The sequence below is a fragment of the Phaseolus vulgaris genome, chromosome 7 (genome assembly GCF_051622355.1).
Source record: "Phaseolus vulgaris cultivar YP4 chromosome 7, ASM5162235v1, whole genome shotgun sequence".
Taxonomy (NCBI): Eukaryota; Viridiplantae; Streptophyta; class Magnoliopsida; order Fabales; family Fabaceae; genus Phaseolus; species Phaseolus vulgaris.
In genome coordinates, this window is record NC_143504.1 from 35917911 (window position 1) to 35934439 (window position 16529).

The window sequence follows — 16529 nt, forward strand, 5'->3', positions numbered from 1 at the left end:
CTTATATCAAAATTTAAATTTCACTAAAAAATAAATTATTCAAAACTAAAATATTTATTACAATATTATAGATTCAATAAATTTAAAATAAATAAATCTATACATATAATAAAAATAAATTTATAAGGTTATACTTATGCATCAACTAGGCCAACACATCAAATAATTATAAGTGTTATGCAGCTAATATATCGTTTTCTTGTAGAGTCTATTATTTTTAAAGATTTTATATTCCAATATATTATAATATGTTTTATATACCAAGTGAATATGTTTGTACATTATATTTGTAACATACCTAGGTACATTACCTAAGTACTAAATTATACAACTAAATATCTAATTGAACATATAAATATATATACAATTCTTTCATGAATCTCAAAATATATCCTTCTTCATAGGAAATTTAAATATATACATATATCAAAACCTAATATCCAAAAGAAAGAAAAGAATAAACTCCTTCAAGATTAATTTGGAGTTTGACCACCTGTAACATCATTTGCTCCCGTGTAACACATGATCATAACAAATTTAGAAATAACAACACAAAATAGAAAGTAGGGTAAGCTAGCCTTTTTAAAAATTTCAATAAAACTTTAAATTTAAAATAATTCATTCACAAATATATAAATTATTATACATTTTCAAGGTACTAAACAACCAACTAGCTCCAATTATCTTAGGTTCTACATCACTCATGTAAAAAATCCATTGAAAACTAACAAATAGACACTCGTCTTTACTTCCACAAGACAAGTGTACTGAAATTAGAACTCAAAGACCTACACCTGTCATATTATTATGTTCTCATCACAACATAGTCTCCTTTTCAAAAAATTCATCCTCATATGATAAAGGTAAATCCATATGATCTACTTTGATAAGTTCTTTCAAACCTTAGACTCAGTCATATGAATCTCCTTCGACTTTCACCACCCGATACTCTTCATCTATATGATTCCATTATACCAGTAGAGTCATGATCGTTCCTTTCATGGAGTCTCACAATATATACACCCTTCTAACAATCTTAACATTGTATTTCCTTTCTTGAGAATACTATGTCTTGATCACACTTTCACATAATTCATATTTTATATCACGCACAAGTACATCAGTCAATCACACCAAATTTTAGATTTTTAAACAATCCAAAAATTTCAAAGAAAATCACATAAACACGGAAACTAATTGTTTTCAATTACATATATAAATAAAAATTTACATAAAATTTAATTAAAACAATAAACTATTATCAAATAGTATTCCAAAAGAAATTTCAAAGTTTAACCTTTTTTTGCTTAAGCGAAAATAATATAGCTTGAGAGAAATTTTCATCACTTAAGAAAAATGAGGTCGAAAAAAGTCCAGTTATAGTACTATTTTCACTTGAGCAAGAATTCTCTCTCTTGAGCGAAATAAACCCAAGAGCAACTGATAGCATCCTCTTCATTCGTATAGGTTTTTCTTCAAATTTGTGAGAGTTGGCGAAAGCTTAATGGAAGAGACGTGTCAAGGATGGCTCCATTGGAGCTATAGATTCCTTGGAGTTGCCATGAAGAGTGTGGAAAGTGATTGGTTCGACCATATCACTTGGAGAGGTGGAAGAGGAGACCAAACATGTATATCCAAGAGAGGTTTAGAAAAGAAAGTGCTTAGGGTTTCAATTTGGAAGCATAACACTTCTATATTTGATATATGTTTTCATGAGCCAAGCCCCTCAATTGACAGGTTAGAGGTTCAGCCAAGCTACACACAATTTGGTGGGAAAATTCAAATGCAAAGATGTTTGAATTAGGTGCCTAAACTTAAGTCACAAGGTAAGCATGATCAAGTGTGCATCATGTGAGCTAATTAGGTCTAATGATCGACCTAGGTTTTAAAGTGGGTTGAGATACAAACCAAGTAGACAAGAAAATGATCAAGGATACAAAATACACTTCACACTTTGATCAATCATCTCAGAATACAAGACAAGGACCCACCAAAAATATCACAAGGACCTCAGCAAAAGAAGAACTGGGCATAGAATAGAACATCAAATGTTCTTTCTTTTGGTCTTCTTACAAGACAAAAGTGTTTGTAAATAAATTGGGCTCACTTTGGGGGTCCAAATAGAAGAATAAGTTAGAGTAAGTTTACATAGCATAAATAAGAGTGTGCTTAGTAATTTGAGTAGAGCGTGCTTAGTAATTTGAGTAGGGTGTGCTTAGTAATTTGGGTTTGTGCCAAACCCACATTTCATGACAAGTGCTTCTAGGTTTAGGGTTTCTTTGACCTACCTTCTAGAAGGCTTCTCACAAATGACACTCATACCCTTCTATCTTGTTCTCCAAGACACTATCTCCTATAAATAAAGTGTCTTGTCTCATGTATTGGACACATTGACATTGAAATTGAATTATGTAAAGAAACTCTGTGTGAGTGTTTTGTGAGTTTGAGTACTCCCTTTATTAGGTCTTATCTTGAGTGCAATGCACTTCAAGTGGCAATTCTGCACCACTTATTTTGGAGTATCCCACCCTCCAAGTGGTGTGACACCATCTTTCATCCTCCATAATCCTTTTTTTAATCCCTATTCTTTTGTTCTTTCTTCGTTACGCTTTCATTCTTTCTCTTTTTGTTCTTGTTTTCTTCTTTTACTATTCGGTCATCACTTTATTCCTTGCTTCATTTTGTTCATTTACTTCCGCAATCATCATCATCTTCACCTTATAATTGTGTCTTTGCCTCTAGAAGTGAACCTTCACACTTACTTAACCACTTGGTTAAGTTTGTGTCCAGCGGGGATCATCTTTGGGTTCTCACCTTAAATTGTAATCTTAAAAATCATAAACAAAAGTGAAAGCTCTAAAATGTGCAATCATAAAATCAACTCACATCAGGTTGCAATTAAGCCCAATTAGAACCCTAACCCTTACCCTAATTTACTTAAAGCAAAATTACAAGTAAAAATTTGACTCTACTTTTAAGCAAGAAAATTTAAATACTACTCTAGAACTTACACTAGGTTATGACATTTTTGAATATGTACAAGAGAGTGTATCTGCCATCAGTAGCAGAGTCTCAATCTTCTTGTATTCTCCTTGCCATAACTCTAGTGGTTGGTTCTGAGCTGAGGCCTCTTCCATCATCCCCTCCTTCTGAAAGAGGATTTATCCTCAAATCAAAAGTCTCTGCCTCATCATCTATGCTACCTGCAAAATGTGTTAGATCTATAACATTAAAAGTAGCATGTACTCCATATTCTTCAGGAAGATCCAACTAATATGCATTATTATTGACTCTCTTAAGAACTTGGAAATGACCATCCCCTCAAGGACTAAGCTTCCTGTGACTAGGGACTCTATCTTTTCTAACATGCAGCCAAACCCACTCTCCCTCTTTAAAAAACTATCTCCCTCTTCCCATTATTGTTATGTTTTATGTATTTCTCAGTTTGTTTTTGTATTTGATTTTTAATCCTCTCATATAATTTTTTAACAAATTCAGCTTTTATTACTCATTCCTTATGCACAAATTAGGCAAGGGTAACAAATCCAAAGGAGCGTGAGGATTAAAACCATATACAACCTTAAATGGAGAAATATTAGTAGTTTTATGGACCACTCTAGTCTATGCAAACTCAATATGAGGAAGGCACTCATCCCAAAATTTGTGGTCTCCTTTCATGACCGACTGATGAGCATATATTTATTCACACTCAATGGCCTTAATCATAGATTATTGGACTATAATAATAAATAAATCTATTGTTTTAATTAATATTATTCTAATTGGGTTTATTTCAACCTTTATTGTTATTCCTATTTATTTTGTATTTTTAACCTAAGTTGCTTCTTTTGGATCAAAACAGGAAACAACATCTGAAATAAAAAATTAAAGTATTAAATATGCAAATATCTGAGAAAAGGAATTGAATGCAAATTTCTATCAAGATATTCTTTAAAAATCCTGCAATTAAAATTCCTTTGCAAAATCCTTCAAAAATAGAGAAAATATACTTTGAAGATATTATTCAAGAAAATATTTTGCAATATCTCTCACAACAATGTTGGAATCAATTACAATTAATGCACAAATTTGAAGAAAATTGGAAACAATATCTCTAGAAGAGAAACAAGAATAAAATCTGAGACTATTTGGGAATGAAGGTATATGTTTAATAATTTGAAAGAGGAAAAGAAACATCTGATAGTTGTAAAACAATATTGTCCCGACCAGTTCTCGGTCATCAATCCAGAGATTGACCTCATACATCGCACACTGATGTATGGTAAGGGAAGTGGGTCACTTAAGGTGGGTCCCAGACACACTTACCAGGGGGTTGGTTGGTCTTTGACATTGCTACCCTAAGCCTGATGTTAGAGATCAATGTCGAACCTTCCCAGTAAAGGAAGAAGATCGGACATCGACTGGCAGGTTGAAGTGAAAGGCCCCGTAAGGCGGGCCCTAGGATTTCGTTAAGATAACAGTTAAAGACAAGAGATGTGTGGGAAGCCTAAGGCACGAGGGATCCATGCATATGGGATGTATGACGCATGAAGGCGCAACATCATGGATAATTCTAGGAGGTGTAAGGGTCCAACTGAATTAGGGTTTCCAGGGAAGTAGCATGCATGGCACGTGGATACATAGGGCACCCGCAAAAACAAATGGTGTTGGATATTAGGTATACCAAGATGGGACCTAGGCGGCCGCTCTGATTATCCGTTGTGTTCCAGTTAAAAGAAGTTCATGTGCCAGATACGCTAAGATTACACAATAGCGGCACAGGGACACTCCTCAAGGAACCCTAGATCATGGTAAAAGAACAGAGGTAAACCCTAGTTTCAACCTATATAAAGGGTGCTAAGAACCCTAGTAAGGTACGCAGCTTTTAAGACTGAAGCTATTTTATACACTTGGTGTTCTTTGCCCTAATACTGACTTGAGCGTCGGAGTGCAAACGGCCGCTAGGGCGCCCCTTTGTCTTTGCAGGTGAGAAGTTTCTTAACAGAGAAGGCACAGTTCTTAGGCAAGGATAGAAGGGCCAAAGCAGCCATTGGAGTTGACCGGCGAGGCGAGTCAACCGGCGAGAACATTTGGCGTCCACCGTGGGGCTCGTTAAAACAAGGTCCCATTCAGAATCACGTAAGGAGTCTTAACCAACAATATGAGGAGTACGAGATGAGCGAAAGCTAGATCTGAGGGGAGGGCACCCCCCGAAGGCGATAATGTGACCACACAGCAGGTCCTAGATACAATGCGCGCTCTCCAAGCAGAAGTAGCAGCTTCTTGAGCAGACAACGCAGAATTGCGTAGAGCCAATGAGGAATTACGAAGGGGCTTACAACATGTAAGGGAACGAGCGACGGACTAGCATGCACCACCGGTACCACTTAGGGCACGTCTTATGCCGTTCTCGCGAGCAATCATGAATGTTGTGTTGCCAACAACGTCTTTAGGTCCGAAAGTCTCCTTCATAAGGGTAGAAGACACGGAGGCCCACCTTACGACATTCCACACCTAGATGATGCTCACTGGGAGATTTGATGCCGTCTACTGTAAGATGTTGATGAGCACCCTATCGGGCGCAATGCTAGAATGGTTCATTAGCCTCCCCGACGGACACATCACTAGTTTTGATCAGTTTGCCACATTGTTCAGGGAACAATACCTTGTCAACAAGGCCCCCACACGACTCTCCTACGACGTCTTTGATGTCAAACAGTACCAGGGGGAGTCCATGAAGGATTACCTGAATAAATTTGCGATTCAAGTGGTCCGCCTAAAGCCCACCGATGAGGCCATGATAGTTCATGCCTTTGTTAAGGGAATGCTACCTGGGCCCGTCAGTGAATCGTTGCTAAGGATCTACCCGAGGACGTTCATAGAGATTCGACGCCGAGCGTTAGCACACATCGCTGCAGATGATCGTGTGACACAGAAGCAAGGCCTCGTGGCCCCTGTTCAGCCACGGGCAACCACCCGACCCCTGCCTATGAGAGTTCACGAACCAACAACAGAGAAGAAGGGGGCGGAGAAACCCTACGAACGGACCCCGAGGGGGGCACACACAAGACGAGATCCTCCCCCAAAGCATAACTTCCGGGTGGAGCTCAAGGAGTTGATCGCCATCCCCAACATAGCGGCAAGGTTGAAGGTACCAGCGAAGACTGATAGAAAGATGGGGCCCAACAAGAACGCTTGGTGTGAATTCCATCAGGCGAATGACCACCATATACGAAACTGTCTAGCCCTGACGCATCAACTAGACGAGTTAGTAAAGAGCGGATTCCTGAAGGACTACATGCAAGAAGAAACGAACGATCAGACATTGGTGGCTACGAGAGCAGATCAGAGGCACGAGGTTCCTATTCATGGAGAGGTAAACTCTATCCCAAGAGGTTTCCCAAGAGAGGAATATGCCTCCCAGGCAACAATAGAGGCACGAAAGACAGATCTCGCTCTCGACGTCGACCTCACCTTCACGCAAGTCGATCTCCAAGGTGTCGTACCACATGATAATGACCCGGTGGTAATTTCTCTAATCGCCGCCAGGAGGAGGGTACACCACGTCCTCGTAGATCAAGGAAGTTCGACCGATGTTATGTTCTTAACAACCTTCAATCGTCTATGGTTGTCCGCGGACCAGTTGAAACCCTACGCCAGACGTTTGTACGGGTTTTCCGGGAACGAGGTAAAAGTCCATGGGTACATTGAACTAAGTACCACATTCACAGACAACCTGTCTTCGCACACTACTAAAGTCAGGTACCTTGTTGTCGATGCACCCTTAGTGATGAGAATCAAATAAAGGAGGCTTTTATTAATGGAGGAAGAGGACATCCACCCTCACATTTGAAGTTCTTCCTTCTAGTCTTCTCAAAATTAAAAGAAGACATAAAATAAAGATGAGGCCCAAGCCCAAAGCCCAAGCCCAAGTCCAAGAAGGCCAAAGCCCAAAGAGCCCAAGTCCATCCCATGAGGGGCAATGCCAAGCTTTGAAATACTCTTGTATAGTTTTAGGAGGTATGGTTATTAAATAAAGGAGTGTGAAAATGTAAAATAAAGTCACATTACCCATGTGACTTAGGAGAGTGGTGTAGATGTAGTTTTTGGGAGGTGTCATAGTAGAAAAAGGTCACACCTCCCATCTGACTTGTTTTTGGTGGGAATTTCAAATGAGTTTATTTGAAATTTCCCACCTATTTTTCAGCACCTTAGGCTATAAATAGAGGTGCTTCCTTTGTAAAATTCAGATTGGAATTAATCTAAGAAAACTCTACTCAAATTTTGAGTGATCATTGGAGAGCTTTTGAGCCTTCTTCTCTAGTCTTATCTTGATGGATCCATGGAGTCCTCAAGTGGCGGCAACAACTCTTATCTAGGAGCATTCCACACTTCTAGTGGCGAGATCATCCAACATCCTTCCATCTTCATGAGCAATTCTTCTCTCCTTCCTTTCTCATCTTTCTATTGTTTTTGTTAGCTTGTGTTCTTGAGTTTTGGTTTGGTGTTCTTGCTGTTTTTATGAGTTTTGGTTCGGCAGTTTTATATTTCAGTCCATTCATCTTGTTTCTTTGTTTTTCTAGCTCATTTGTTCGGTTCAATTCATTCCATAAGTATGATGTTCGGTGCAATTGCTTTTTCTTCCACCTTATTCGGTTCAATTTGACTATAATTGGTTCATCCAAATGAGTTTGGGATTTGGTACTAGTTTTTGGTGAGTTCTTGTCTTAGAACAATGATCCAACTCTAAGAAAAGTGCCTCTATAATGTCCAACTCAAGGTGATTCCTAAGAAGGTCAAGAACCTTTCTCTATATGGCTAGTGGAATCACATCACTTAGCTTACAACATACTACTGGGAAGGCCGAAGTTCTTGATCGGGGGGAAGATGTTTAAACTTGGGCAATCTCTCAGCATAGAGTTACGGGACCAAATCTTCGAAGTCATAACGAGACACCTCGACGCCTTTGCATGGTCCGCCGCTGACATGCCTGACATTGACCCTGATTTCCTGTGTCATCACCTCACCATGGACCCTAGCGTCCGGCCTGTCTGCCAAAGAAGACGAAATTTTAACGAAGAGAAGCGACAAGTCATTTGGGAAGAGACAACGAAATTGTTGAAAGGTGGCCACATCAGGGAAATTGATATGATTCCAATAGCAAGATAGAGATGTTTCATAGACATGATATGGAATCAACTTGACTTGGAATATGAATAGGCACTTTTCTAGAATTGGATCAATTTTCTTTCATTGAAGAACTCACCAAAACTTGAGCCACCACACCAAAACTCATGTAGAAACCCATTTCTTGCCAAATGAACCGATTGAAAAGCACAAGAAAGCAAAGGAACCGATTAAAACTACTTAGAAAGTAAATGAACCGAACAAAAGCCAGAAAGAAAGCTATTGAACCGATTAAAATGATTAACAAATGAAATGAACCGAACAAAATGGGAAATGGAACAAATGAACCGAACAAAAGTGCAAGAAAAGCCTAAGACATGTTTCTTGAGTTTATATGGACATGGAAATGGATGAAAAAGATGGAAAAGAGAAGGAAACTTATGTGGTTGGAGTTCTTGGATATGAACACGCCACTTGAAGTGTGTAAGGCTCCAAGATGAGTGTAGATGCCGCCACTTGAGGTTCCAAGATGCACTCAAGATAAGACTAGAATAGGAGAAGACAAGTCTCACTCACTCACTCACCAATTTGGGAGAATTTCTGTAGTTTCAATATCAAATCTGTATTAGAAAGACTCAAGCCCTCCTTATATAGGAGAAGGACCGGTCATGAAAGTACAAGAGGCTTACAAAAGAAGCTAACTAAAGTTCCTTGTAACTCTTCCACTTCTAGCGCCTAAAGTGAAGGAGGAAGGGATATCTTTCTAGAATTTTCTAAAGCTAATATCTAAAGATGCTTTACACAAGAGGTATCTTTAGGTTTCCCTTTTAGCACCTACCTAAACACTATTCTATATTATTTACAAATTTATACAAAAGAAACTATAAAGAGAGATATTAATTGAAGCCCATTCTTGAGTCTTCTTTTGGCTTTAGGTTTGGTCATCTCTTTATTTTAATTCTTCTTTAATTTTTTAGAAGACTAGAAGGAAGAACTTTAAATGTTTGGGTGAATGACCTCTTCCTCCATTAGTAAAATCCTCCCTTATTTGATCTCTATCAGAAATCCAGTACCCTAAATGGCTGGCCAACGTGGTGCTAGTAAAGAAAGCAAATGGGAAGTGGAGAATGTGTGTCGACTTCACGGATCTTAACAAAGTCTGCCCAAAGGATTCCTACCCATTGCCCAGTATCGATGCCCTAGTAGACAGTGCATCCGGGTGCAAATTGCTTAACTTCCTGGACGCCTTCTCCGGCTACAACCAGATCACGATGCATCACAGGGACGAGTGCAAGACCGCGTTTATGACCGAGTCATCCTGCTATTGCTATAGAGCCATGCCTTTTGGGATAAAGAACGCACGGGCCACCTACCAACGACTAATGGACAGGGTACTGGCTCCTATATTGGGACGGAAGGTCCAAACGTATGTGGATGACATGGTGGTCACCACCCAGCAAAAGGAACAACACACAATCGACTTAGAAGAGTTATTCACTACGATAGTGAAGTACATGTTAAAATTGAACCCGGAGAAGTGCATGTTTGGGGTAGAGGCAGGAAAATTCCTAGGTTTCTTACTCACTGAGCGAGGAATTCGGGCAAACCCCGAGAAGTGTGCTGCCCTAATAAACATGAGAAGCCCAATCTCGGTGAAAGAAGTACAACATTTAATAGGGCGCATGACTGCTCTGTTCAGATTCGTGTCGGCCGGAGGAGACAATGGTCATCCTTATTTCCAGTGCCTGAGTAGGAACAACAAGTTCGTTTGGACCCACGAATGCGAGGAGGCTTTCGAAAATTTGAAGAAATACCTAGCCAGCTCGCCGGTATTGTGCAGACCCGAGCTAGGTACTCCACTCCATTTGTACTTCGGAGTTACAGAAAGAGCTATTAGCTCGGTCCTGTTACAAGAGCAAGACCAGGTACAAAGGCCAATCTATTTCATCAGTAAGGTGTTGCAGGGACCCGAAATAAGATACCAGTCCTTGGGAAAAGCGGTCTTAGCCGTAGTATTTTCAGCCAGGAGGCTTCGCCGTTATTTTCGAAGTTTCACCGTCATGGTAATGACGAACCTTCCAATCTGCAAAGTCTTACAGAAACCAGATGTAGCGGGAAGAATGACACGATGGGCGGTAGAACTATCTGAGTTTGACGCACATTATGAACCCAGGGGCCCCATTAAGGGCCATATCTATGCCGACTTCGTAGTGGAACTCTCCTCAGCAGCCACCCATCAAGAAGGGACAAATTTCAAGTGGGTACTCTCGGTAGATGATTCGTCAAATCAACAAGGTAATGGAACATGTGTTATTTTGGAAGGTCCGGAGGGATTGCTAATCGAGCAGGCTCTCCATTTCGCTTTCAAAGCCAGTAACAACCAAGCAGAGTACGAGGCCCTGATCGTAGGAATGCTACTAGCAAAGGAAATGGGAGCGAGGGAATTGCTGGCGAAAGGTGATTCTTTGTTAGTCTCAGGACAGGTCACGGGGGAGTTCCAAGCTAAGGATCCTCAGATGGTCGTATACTTAGAATACGTCCAGGTGTTGAAAGAATCATTCGATGTGTTCGAGCTAGTCCATGTACCCAGAGAGAAAAATGCCCGAGCTGACTTGCTTGCCCAACTCGCTAGTTCGGGCAAGGGGGCCCGATAGAGGACGGTGATTCAGGAAACCCTGAGGACGCCTCGAACGACCACAAACAAGATGGCCGAAATCCAGAGTGTAGAAACCCTTGAAGGGATAAGGAGGAGTCATCGATCGTTAACACAGGAGACAGTGAAAATGCCTAGAATAAGCAGGTACCTGGTTGTTGGAGTGGTAATGCCACATGTTTATTACATCGAAGAAGGAGAAACTTGGATGATAACTTACCAGTGTTACTTGGCCGACGGAATACTCCCACTAGATCCCGCAGAAGTCTGAAAAGTGAAGAAAAATTCAAGTAAGTACACCCTAATCGATGGAAAGTTATTCAGGCACGGGTTCACCCATCCCATATTGGTATGTGTGGACAGTGACCAGTGCACACGCATCATGGCAGAACTGCACGATGGAATATGCGGTAGCCACATCAGCGGCCGATCTCTCTTGTTGAAAACCCTCCGTGCAGGTTATTACTGGCCAACCATGAGGGAAGACTGCACAAGATACGCCCAACGATGTAAGTAGTGCCAACAACATGTTGATTGGCACAATGCACCCCCAGAAGAGTTGAGATCAATATACAGCCCGTGGACATTCCATACGTGGGGAATCAATATCTTGGGGCCTTTCCCCTTGGCAGTAAGGCAGATGAAGTACCTTGTGGTTGCCATAGAGAACTTCACGAAATGCATTGAAGCGGAACCGGTGGCACAGATCACGACCCACAAGGTTCAACACTTTGTGTGGAAGAATATTGTATGTCGATTCGGGATACCGAAGAGGTTAGTATCTGATAATGGTACCCAGTTCGCAAGCCAACAGTTGGGTAAGTTAAGCGCAGAGTTGGGAGTAAAGCAAGTGTTTGCATCGGTAGAACACCCCCAGACAAACGAACAGGTCTAATCGGCCAACCGAGTTCTGCTCAGAGGTCTGAAAAGAAGATTGGACAAAGCCAAAGGGACCTGGGCAGAAGAAGTTCCTAGAATTGTCTAGGCCTATCTCACCACCCCTCAGTCCACCACCAAGGAAAGGCCATTTAATTTGTTATACGGTTCGGACGCTATGATCCCAGTAGAAATCCAGGAGAACTCACCGCGTTTCCAGAACTTCGTAGTCGAAGAATCAAACAAAGAGAGAAAGGTGAACTTGGGCCTACTGGACGAGGTGAGGGAAGAAGCAAAGATCAAAGCCGAAGCTTTGAAAAGGAGGGTGGAGTACAAGTACAACTCTAAGCTGAGACCTCGGCAATTCTAGGTCGCCGACCTGGTAATGAGTAAAGCTCACCCGTTCCAGTTAGAAAACAAGTTATCCCCCAAGTGGACCAGTCCTTTAGAGTAACAAAGACCCTCGGAAATGGGGCGTATAGGCTCGAGACGTTAGAAGGTGGTGCGATTCCTCACACTTGGATTGCAACCAACCTGAAATTTTACTTTAGTTAAACTTTGCATTTGTACACGTTTATGGGGACACTCTTTTTCCCTTGAAAGGGTTTTTTAATGAGGTCACCCGAATAAAAGTTATTCAGTTAAAGTACATTGCGAAATAAATGAACCTCTCCCTTGTAGTGATAAAGTAAAGAGCAGAAGTAACAGGGTTCCCCAAGTGGACCTCCCTCTTACGTGAGTTCACCAAGTCCAAGAATAGTATGGTTCACAGAAATAAATGAACCTCTCCCTTGTAGTGATAAAGTAAAGAGCGGAAGTAACATGGTTCCCCAAGTGGACCTCCCTCTTACGTGAGTTCACCAAGTCCGAGAATAGTATGGTTCGCAGAAATAAATGAACCTCTCCCTTGTAGTGATAAAGAAAAGAGCGGAAGTAACATGGTTCCCCAAGTGGACCTCCCTCTTACGTGAGTTCACCAAGTCTGAGAATAGTATGGTTAACAGAAATAAATGAACCTCTCCCTTGTAGTGATAAAGTAAAGAGCGGAAGTAATATGGTCCCCCGTGTGGACCTCCCTCTTACGTAAGTTCACCAAGTCCGAGAATAGTATGGTTTGCAAAAATAAGTAAAAATCTCCCTTTGTGGTGATAGCCAAGAGCGGAAGTAATATGAGGCCTTGATAGTAGGGATGTTGTTGGCCAAGGAATTGGGAGCTTAGAGCTAGTTGGTGAAAAGTGACTCATTACTCGTAACCGGGCAAGTCACATGCGAGTATTAGGCCAAGGACCCACAACTAACCTTATACCTCAAGTATGTAAGGATCTTAATGTTGAACCAAGTGGTGTTCAAGCTTTGAAGAATCCAAAACCCTTTGAAGGATGTTGGAGGCTAGGTTGTGCTTGCTATTTCTAAGCTGTCTTAGATAGGATCTGGGGTAGATTGAGTTTTGTAATTCACCCTTGATCGAATCCAAAGCATAGGCATTCTCAATTCTTTTAAAAGAAAAGTGTTTTTCAAACTAAGTGAAAAACAACTGATTGTTTTATCGAAACAACCGATTGTTTTATACTTAGGTATTTTTAGAAAAGATTGAAAACTGTTTTTCAAATGGTTGAGCTATTAAAACCAAAACAACCGATTGATTCGAGGAAACAACCGATTGTTTGTTTTGGTACCATAACAGAAAAATGGTTTTTGTTTTGACTGAGCTTTAAATGTTTTTAACTGATTATGCTCCAGTCTTTAATGCTTTGACCAATCTTTAAATGCAATGAATAAGTTTGTTAAGATTTGATAACAAACAAAATCTTTGAATATATTCAGAAAAACAGATTTGAGTAAGACAATTAACACAAGTTTTTGAGTTTTTCAAAGAGTTGAGATTGCTTAGAGATTGAGATTGATCAAAGTGTGTGAGATAGGATTTCTGCTTGTATTGATTTCAGATTTGCTTTTGTAACAAGTGTAATCCTTGTATCTGTTGAACAAGAATCTTTGTGTGTGTGCTAAGAAGTGCTGTGTGTTCTTGAGGGGATCAAGATCAACATTCTTAGTGTTGGTGTGTTGGCCAAGAGGAGTGTGTGTCTTGAGGGGATCAATGTCACTTTTTTGGTTGTGATTGTAAGTGATCTAGGTTTGATTGCTTAGTGGTGTTCCTCAGTGGTTTCTGAGAAGACTGGATGTAGCTCTGGGTTTAGAGTGAACCAGTATAAATCTCTGTGTGCATTTTCTCTATCCCTTACTCTTTAAATTCAGTTTTGATATTTGTAATCTGGTATAAACAATCGATTGTTTCTGCGAAACAACCGATTGTTTTCCTGTGCTGTGCTTTTAGCTTTGTGTTTTTGAAAAACTGATGTCTTAATCAAGATATTCTCGAAGTAATTTCATTCAAGGCTTAAAAGTTTTTGAAATCCCTCTTTAAACCATTCACCCCCCTCTAGTTTAAAGCCTTATATTCTAACACTTAAGAGCGATTTTCTCTGCCTTCGATCTTGTTCATACTTAACTTAAAGCTTTGATGTCTCTAAATCCATAAAGATTGCTTGAAGGCTGGGTTTCTATTTATGGGCATGGATTCTAGGTAGATTAGAATTTGTCAATCCACTTTTAGCTTAATCCAAAACTGAATCAATCAAGTTCTTTCAAAAAGAAAATGTTTTTCAAAGTAGTGAAAAACAACCTGTTGATTTATCGTTTCAATCGATTGTTTTGCACTTAGTGCCTTTGAAAAGGATTTGAAAAAGCTGAAATTGGCTAACCTCACAGTCAAGGCCAATTCAATCGATTAAATCAAGTTTTCAATCGATTATTTTTTAAAAATCTTAACAGAATTTGTTAAGTTTGGTAAATATGTTTTGCATGATTCTAAACTGTTTTGGCCCTTAGTTAAAAGTTTTAAATGGCTATTTTTAAGACTATATAATTGGTAAATATGTACTCAGACTCTCAATTCACTTAAGCAGAGTTTCTTTACTTAAAATTTCAATGTTCATGAAGAGGGGCGGCCTTAGGGTTTACCTAGTTTCTAGAAGCTAAGGTTTCCCTTCCCAACCTAGGTGCCTTGTCTTAAAAAAGTGGGCTTGGTGCACACCCATTTCGTGAAGGACACTCCCTTTTATGCTCTACGAACTCTACTCTAGCTTATTCTACTATTTGGACCCCCAAAGTGAACCCAAATTATTTATAAGCATGTTTTTGTGGAAAATAAGAAGGAACAAATTCTGATATTCTGGTTTTGATACAATCCAAGTAAACAAGGAGATGACCAATGCATCAAGAGACCATTCACACTATGAACAATCATCTCAACAATCAAGTCAAGACCCCACAAAAGATCTAGCGAACCTCACCAGAAGAAGAAGTAGGCATAGACCAGAACACCAAATGTTCTTTTTTCTTGTCTTCTTAAGAATAAAACATGTTGTAAATAATTTGTGCTCACTTTAGGGGACCAAATACTAAGATATGCTATAATAGGTGCCTTTAGCATAATGTAGGGGTGTAGTTATCATTTTATCTTGTGCCTAGCCCTTTAGGAAGGAAAATCGACCTAGTTCTAGAAGAACAAGCCTAGGGTGCAATTTTGACTTGGTCAAACCCTAAAGGCAGCCCCTCACACATTTACCATCCTATCCTTGCTCATATTGTTTTCCAAGGCACCCATTCCTATAAATAGGGTGCCTTACTCCATTTATTTGGATGTTGAATTTTGATATAGAAGGAAAAATCTGCACATTTTGAGTGAGACTTGTGTTCTCTTAGCTTAGGTCTTATATTGTGATTGTTGAGAGATTTTCAAGTGGCATGTTCTTCTCTTATCCACCACCATAAGCTTTCTTTCCTTCATCTATTTTTCCCTTTTCCATTACAACTTTGTGTTTTGTGTTTATGTTCTTGTTTTGCTTTTCCAACTTCTATTCGGCTTCCTTCATCATATTTGTTTCTTTTATGTCTTTCAATTCCGCAATATGCATCATCTTCACGATATAATGTGTTTTTCCTATTGCCTTTGGAAGTGAACCTTCACACTTACTTAACCACTTGGATAAGTTCGTGTCCAGTGGGGATCTTCCCTAGGTCTCACCTTAGATTTGCTAAAATCCAAATCATAAACAAAGTGTCACTCTTAAAATGGATAAATCTAAAATCAACTCACATCAGGTTTGTATCTGGTTCTTCTTTTGTTGATGCTTTCTCGAGGTTTGGTGGGGCCTGACTTTGTATACTGGGATGATTGACCTATTTGTGAAATGCTTGCTAGGTCCTTAGTATCTGCTGGTTTGTATCACAAGTATTCCATCGATTACGAAGCATCCACAAAACATTAGTCCTAGCAATAAACACAACATAAACAAAGGCAGAATCACATTCAAGCCAAACATTAGTAAGCCCCATCTTTTGAGCTTCCTCCATAGCATGTATAACTTCATAAAACTCATCAACCATAGTAGTATGAACTTCAAGAAACTCAGAGAAAGCACCAATAAACTCCCACGGAAAATACCTCCACAAGTAACAAGACCAGGATTCTATAATTAATGACCTAAACAAGAGGGGGGGGGGGTGAATTGTTTCACAAAAGATTTTCACAAAGATTGGCTAAGAATGAAGATTTATCAACTATCATAGAAAGAGAAATTAGGGAAGCTAAAAATTAAAGTTGTTAAAACTATTTGCAGAAAAACAATCGGTTGAAATTTTGTTTTAACCGGTTGTTTATAGCAGTAGAGACAAAACCACATCAAACAGTTTGTAATGAGTGAGAGAGAGAGAGAAAGATTACACAATCAATTTATACTGGTTCACTCCTTACCAGAGTTACATCCAGTCCCTAGAAAACCATTGGGTATTCCACTAACAATCAATCAAC

General features: G+C 39.7%; 1 protein-coding gene across 1 annotated transcript; it reads left to right on the forward strand.

The window, feature by feature from the left end:
- Positions 1-5518: 5518 nt before the first annotated feature.
- On the forward strand, positions 5519-6805 carry LOC137829142 (uncharacterized). Its single transcript, XM_068635937.2, has one exon. It carries the CDS (start codon positions 5519-5521, stop codon positions 6803-6805), a length of 1287 nt encoding a protein of 428 aa, XP_068492038.2.
- The last annotated feature ends 9724 nt before the right edge of the window (positions 6806-16529 follow it).

Bases quoted from the DNA above. Each gene is read 5' to 3' on its own strand.
- LOC137829142 (XM_068635937.2), top strand. From the start codon at position 5,519: ATGATGCTCACTGGGAGATTTGATGCCGTCTACTGTAAGATGTTGATG.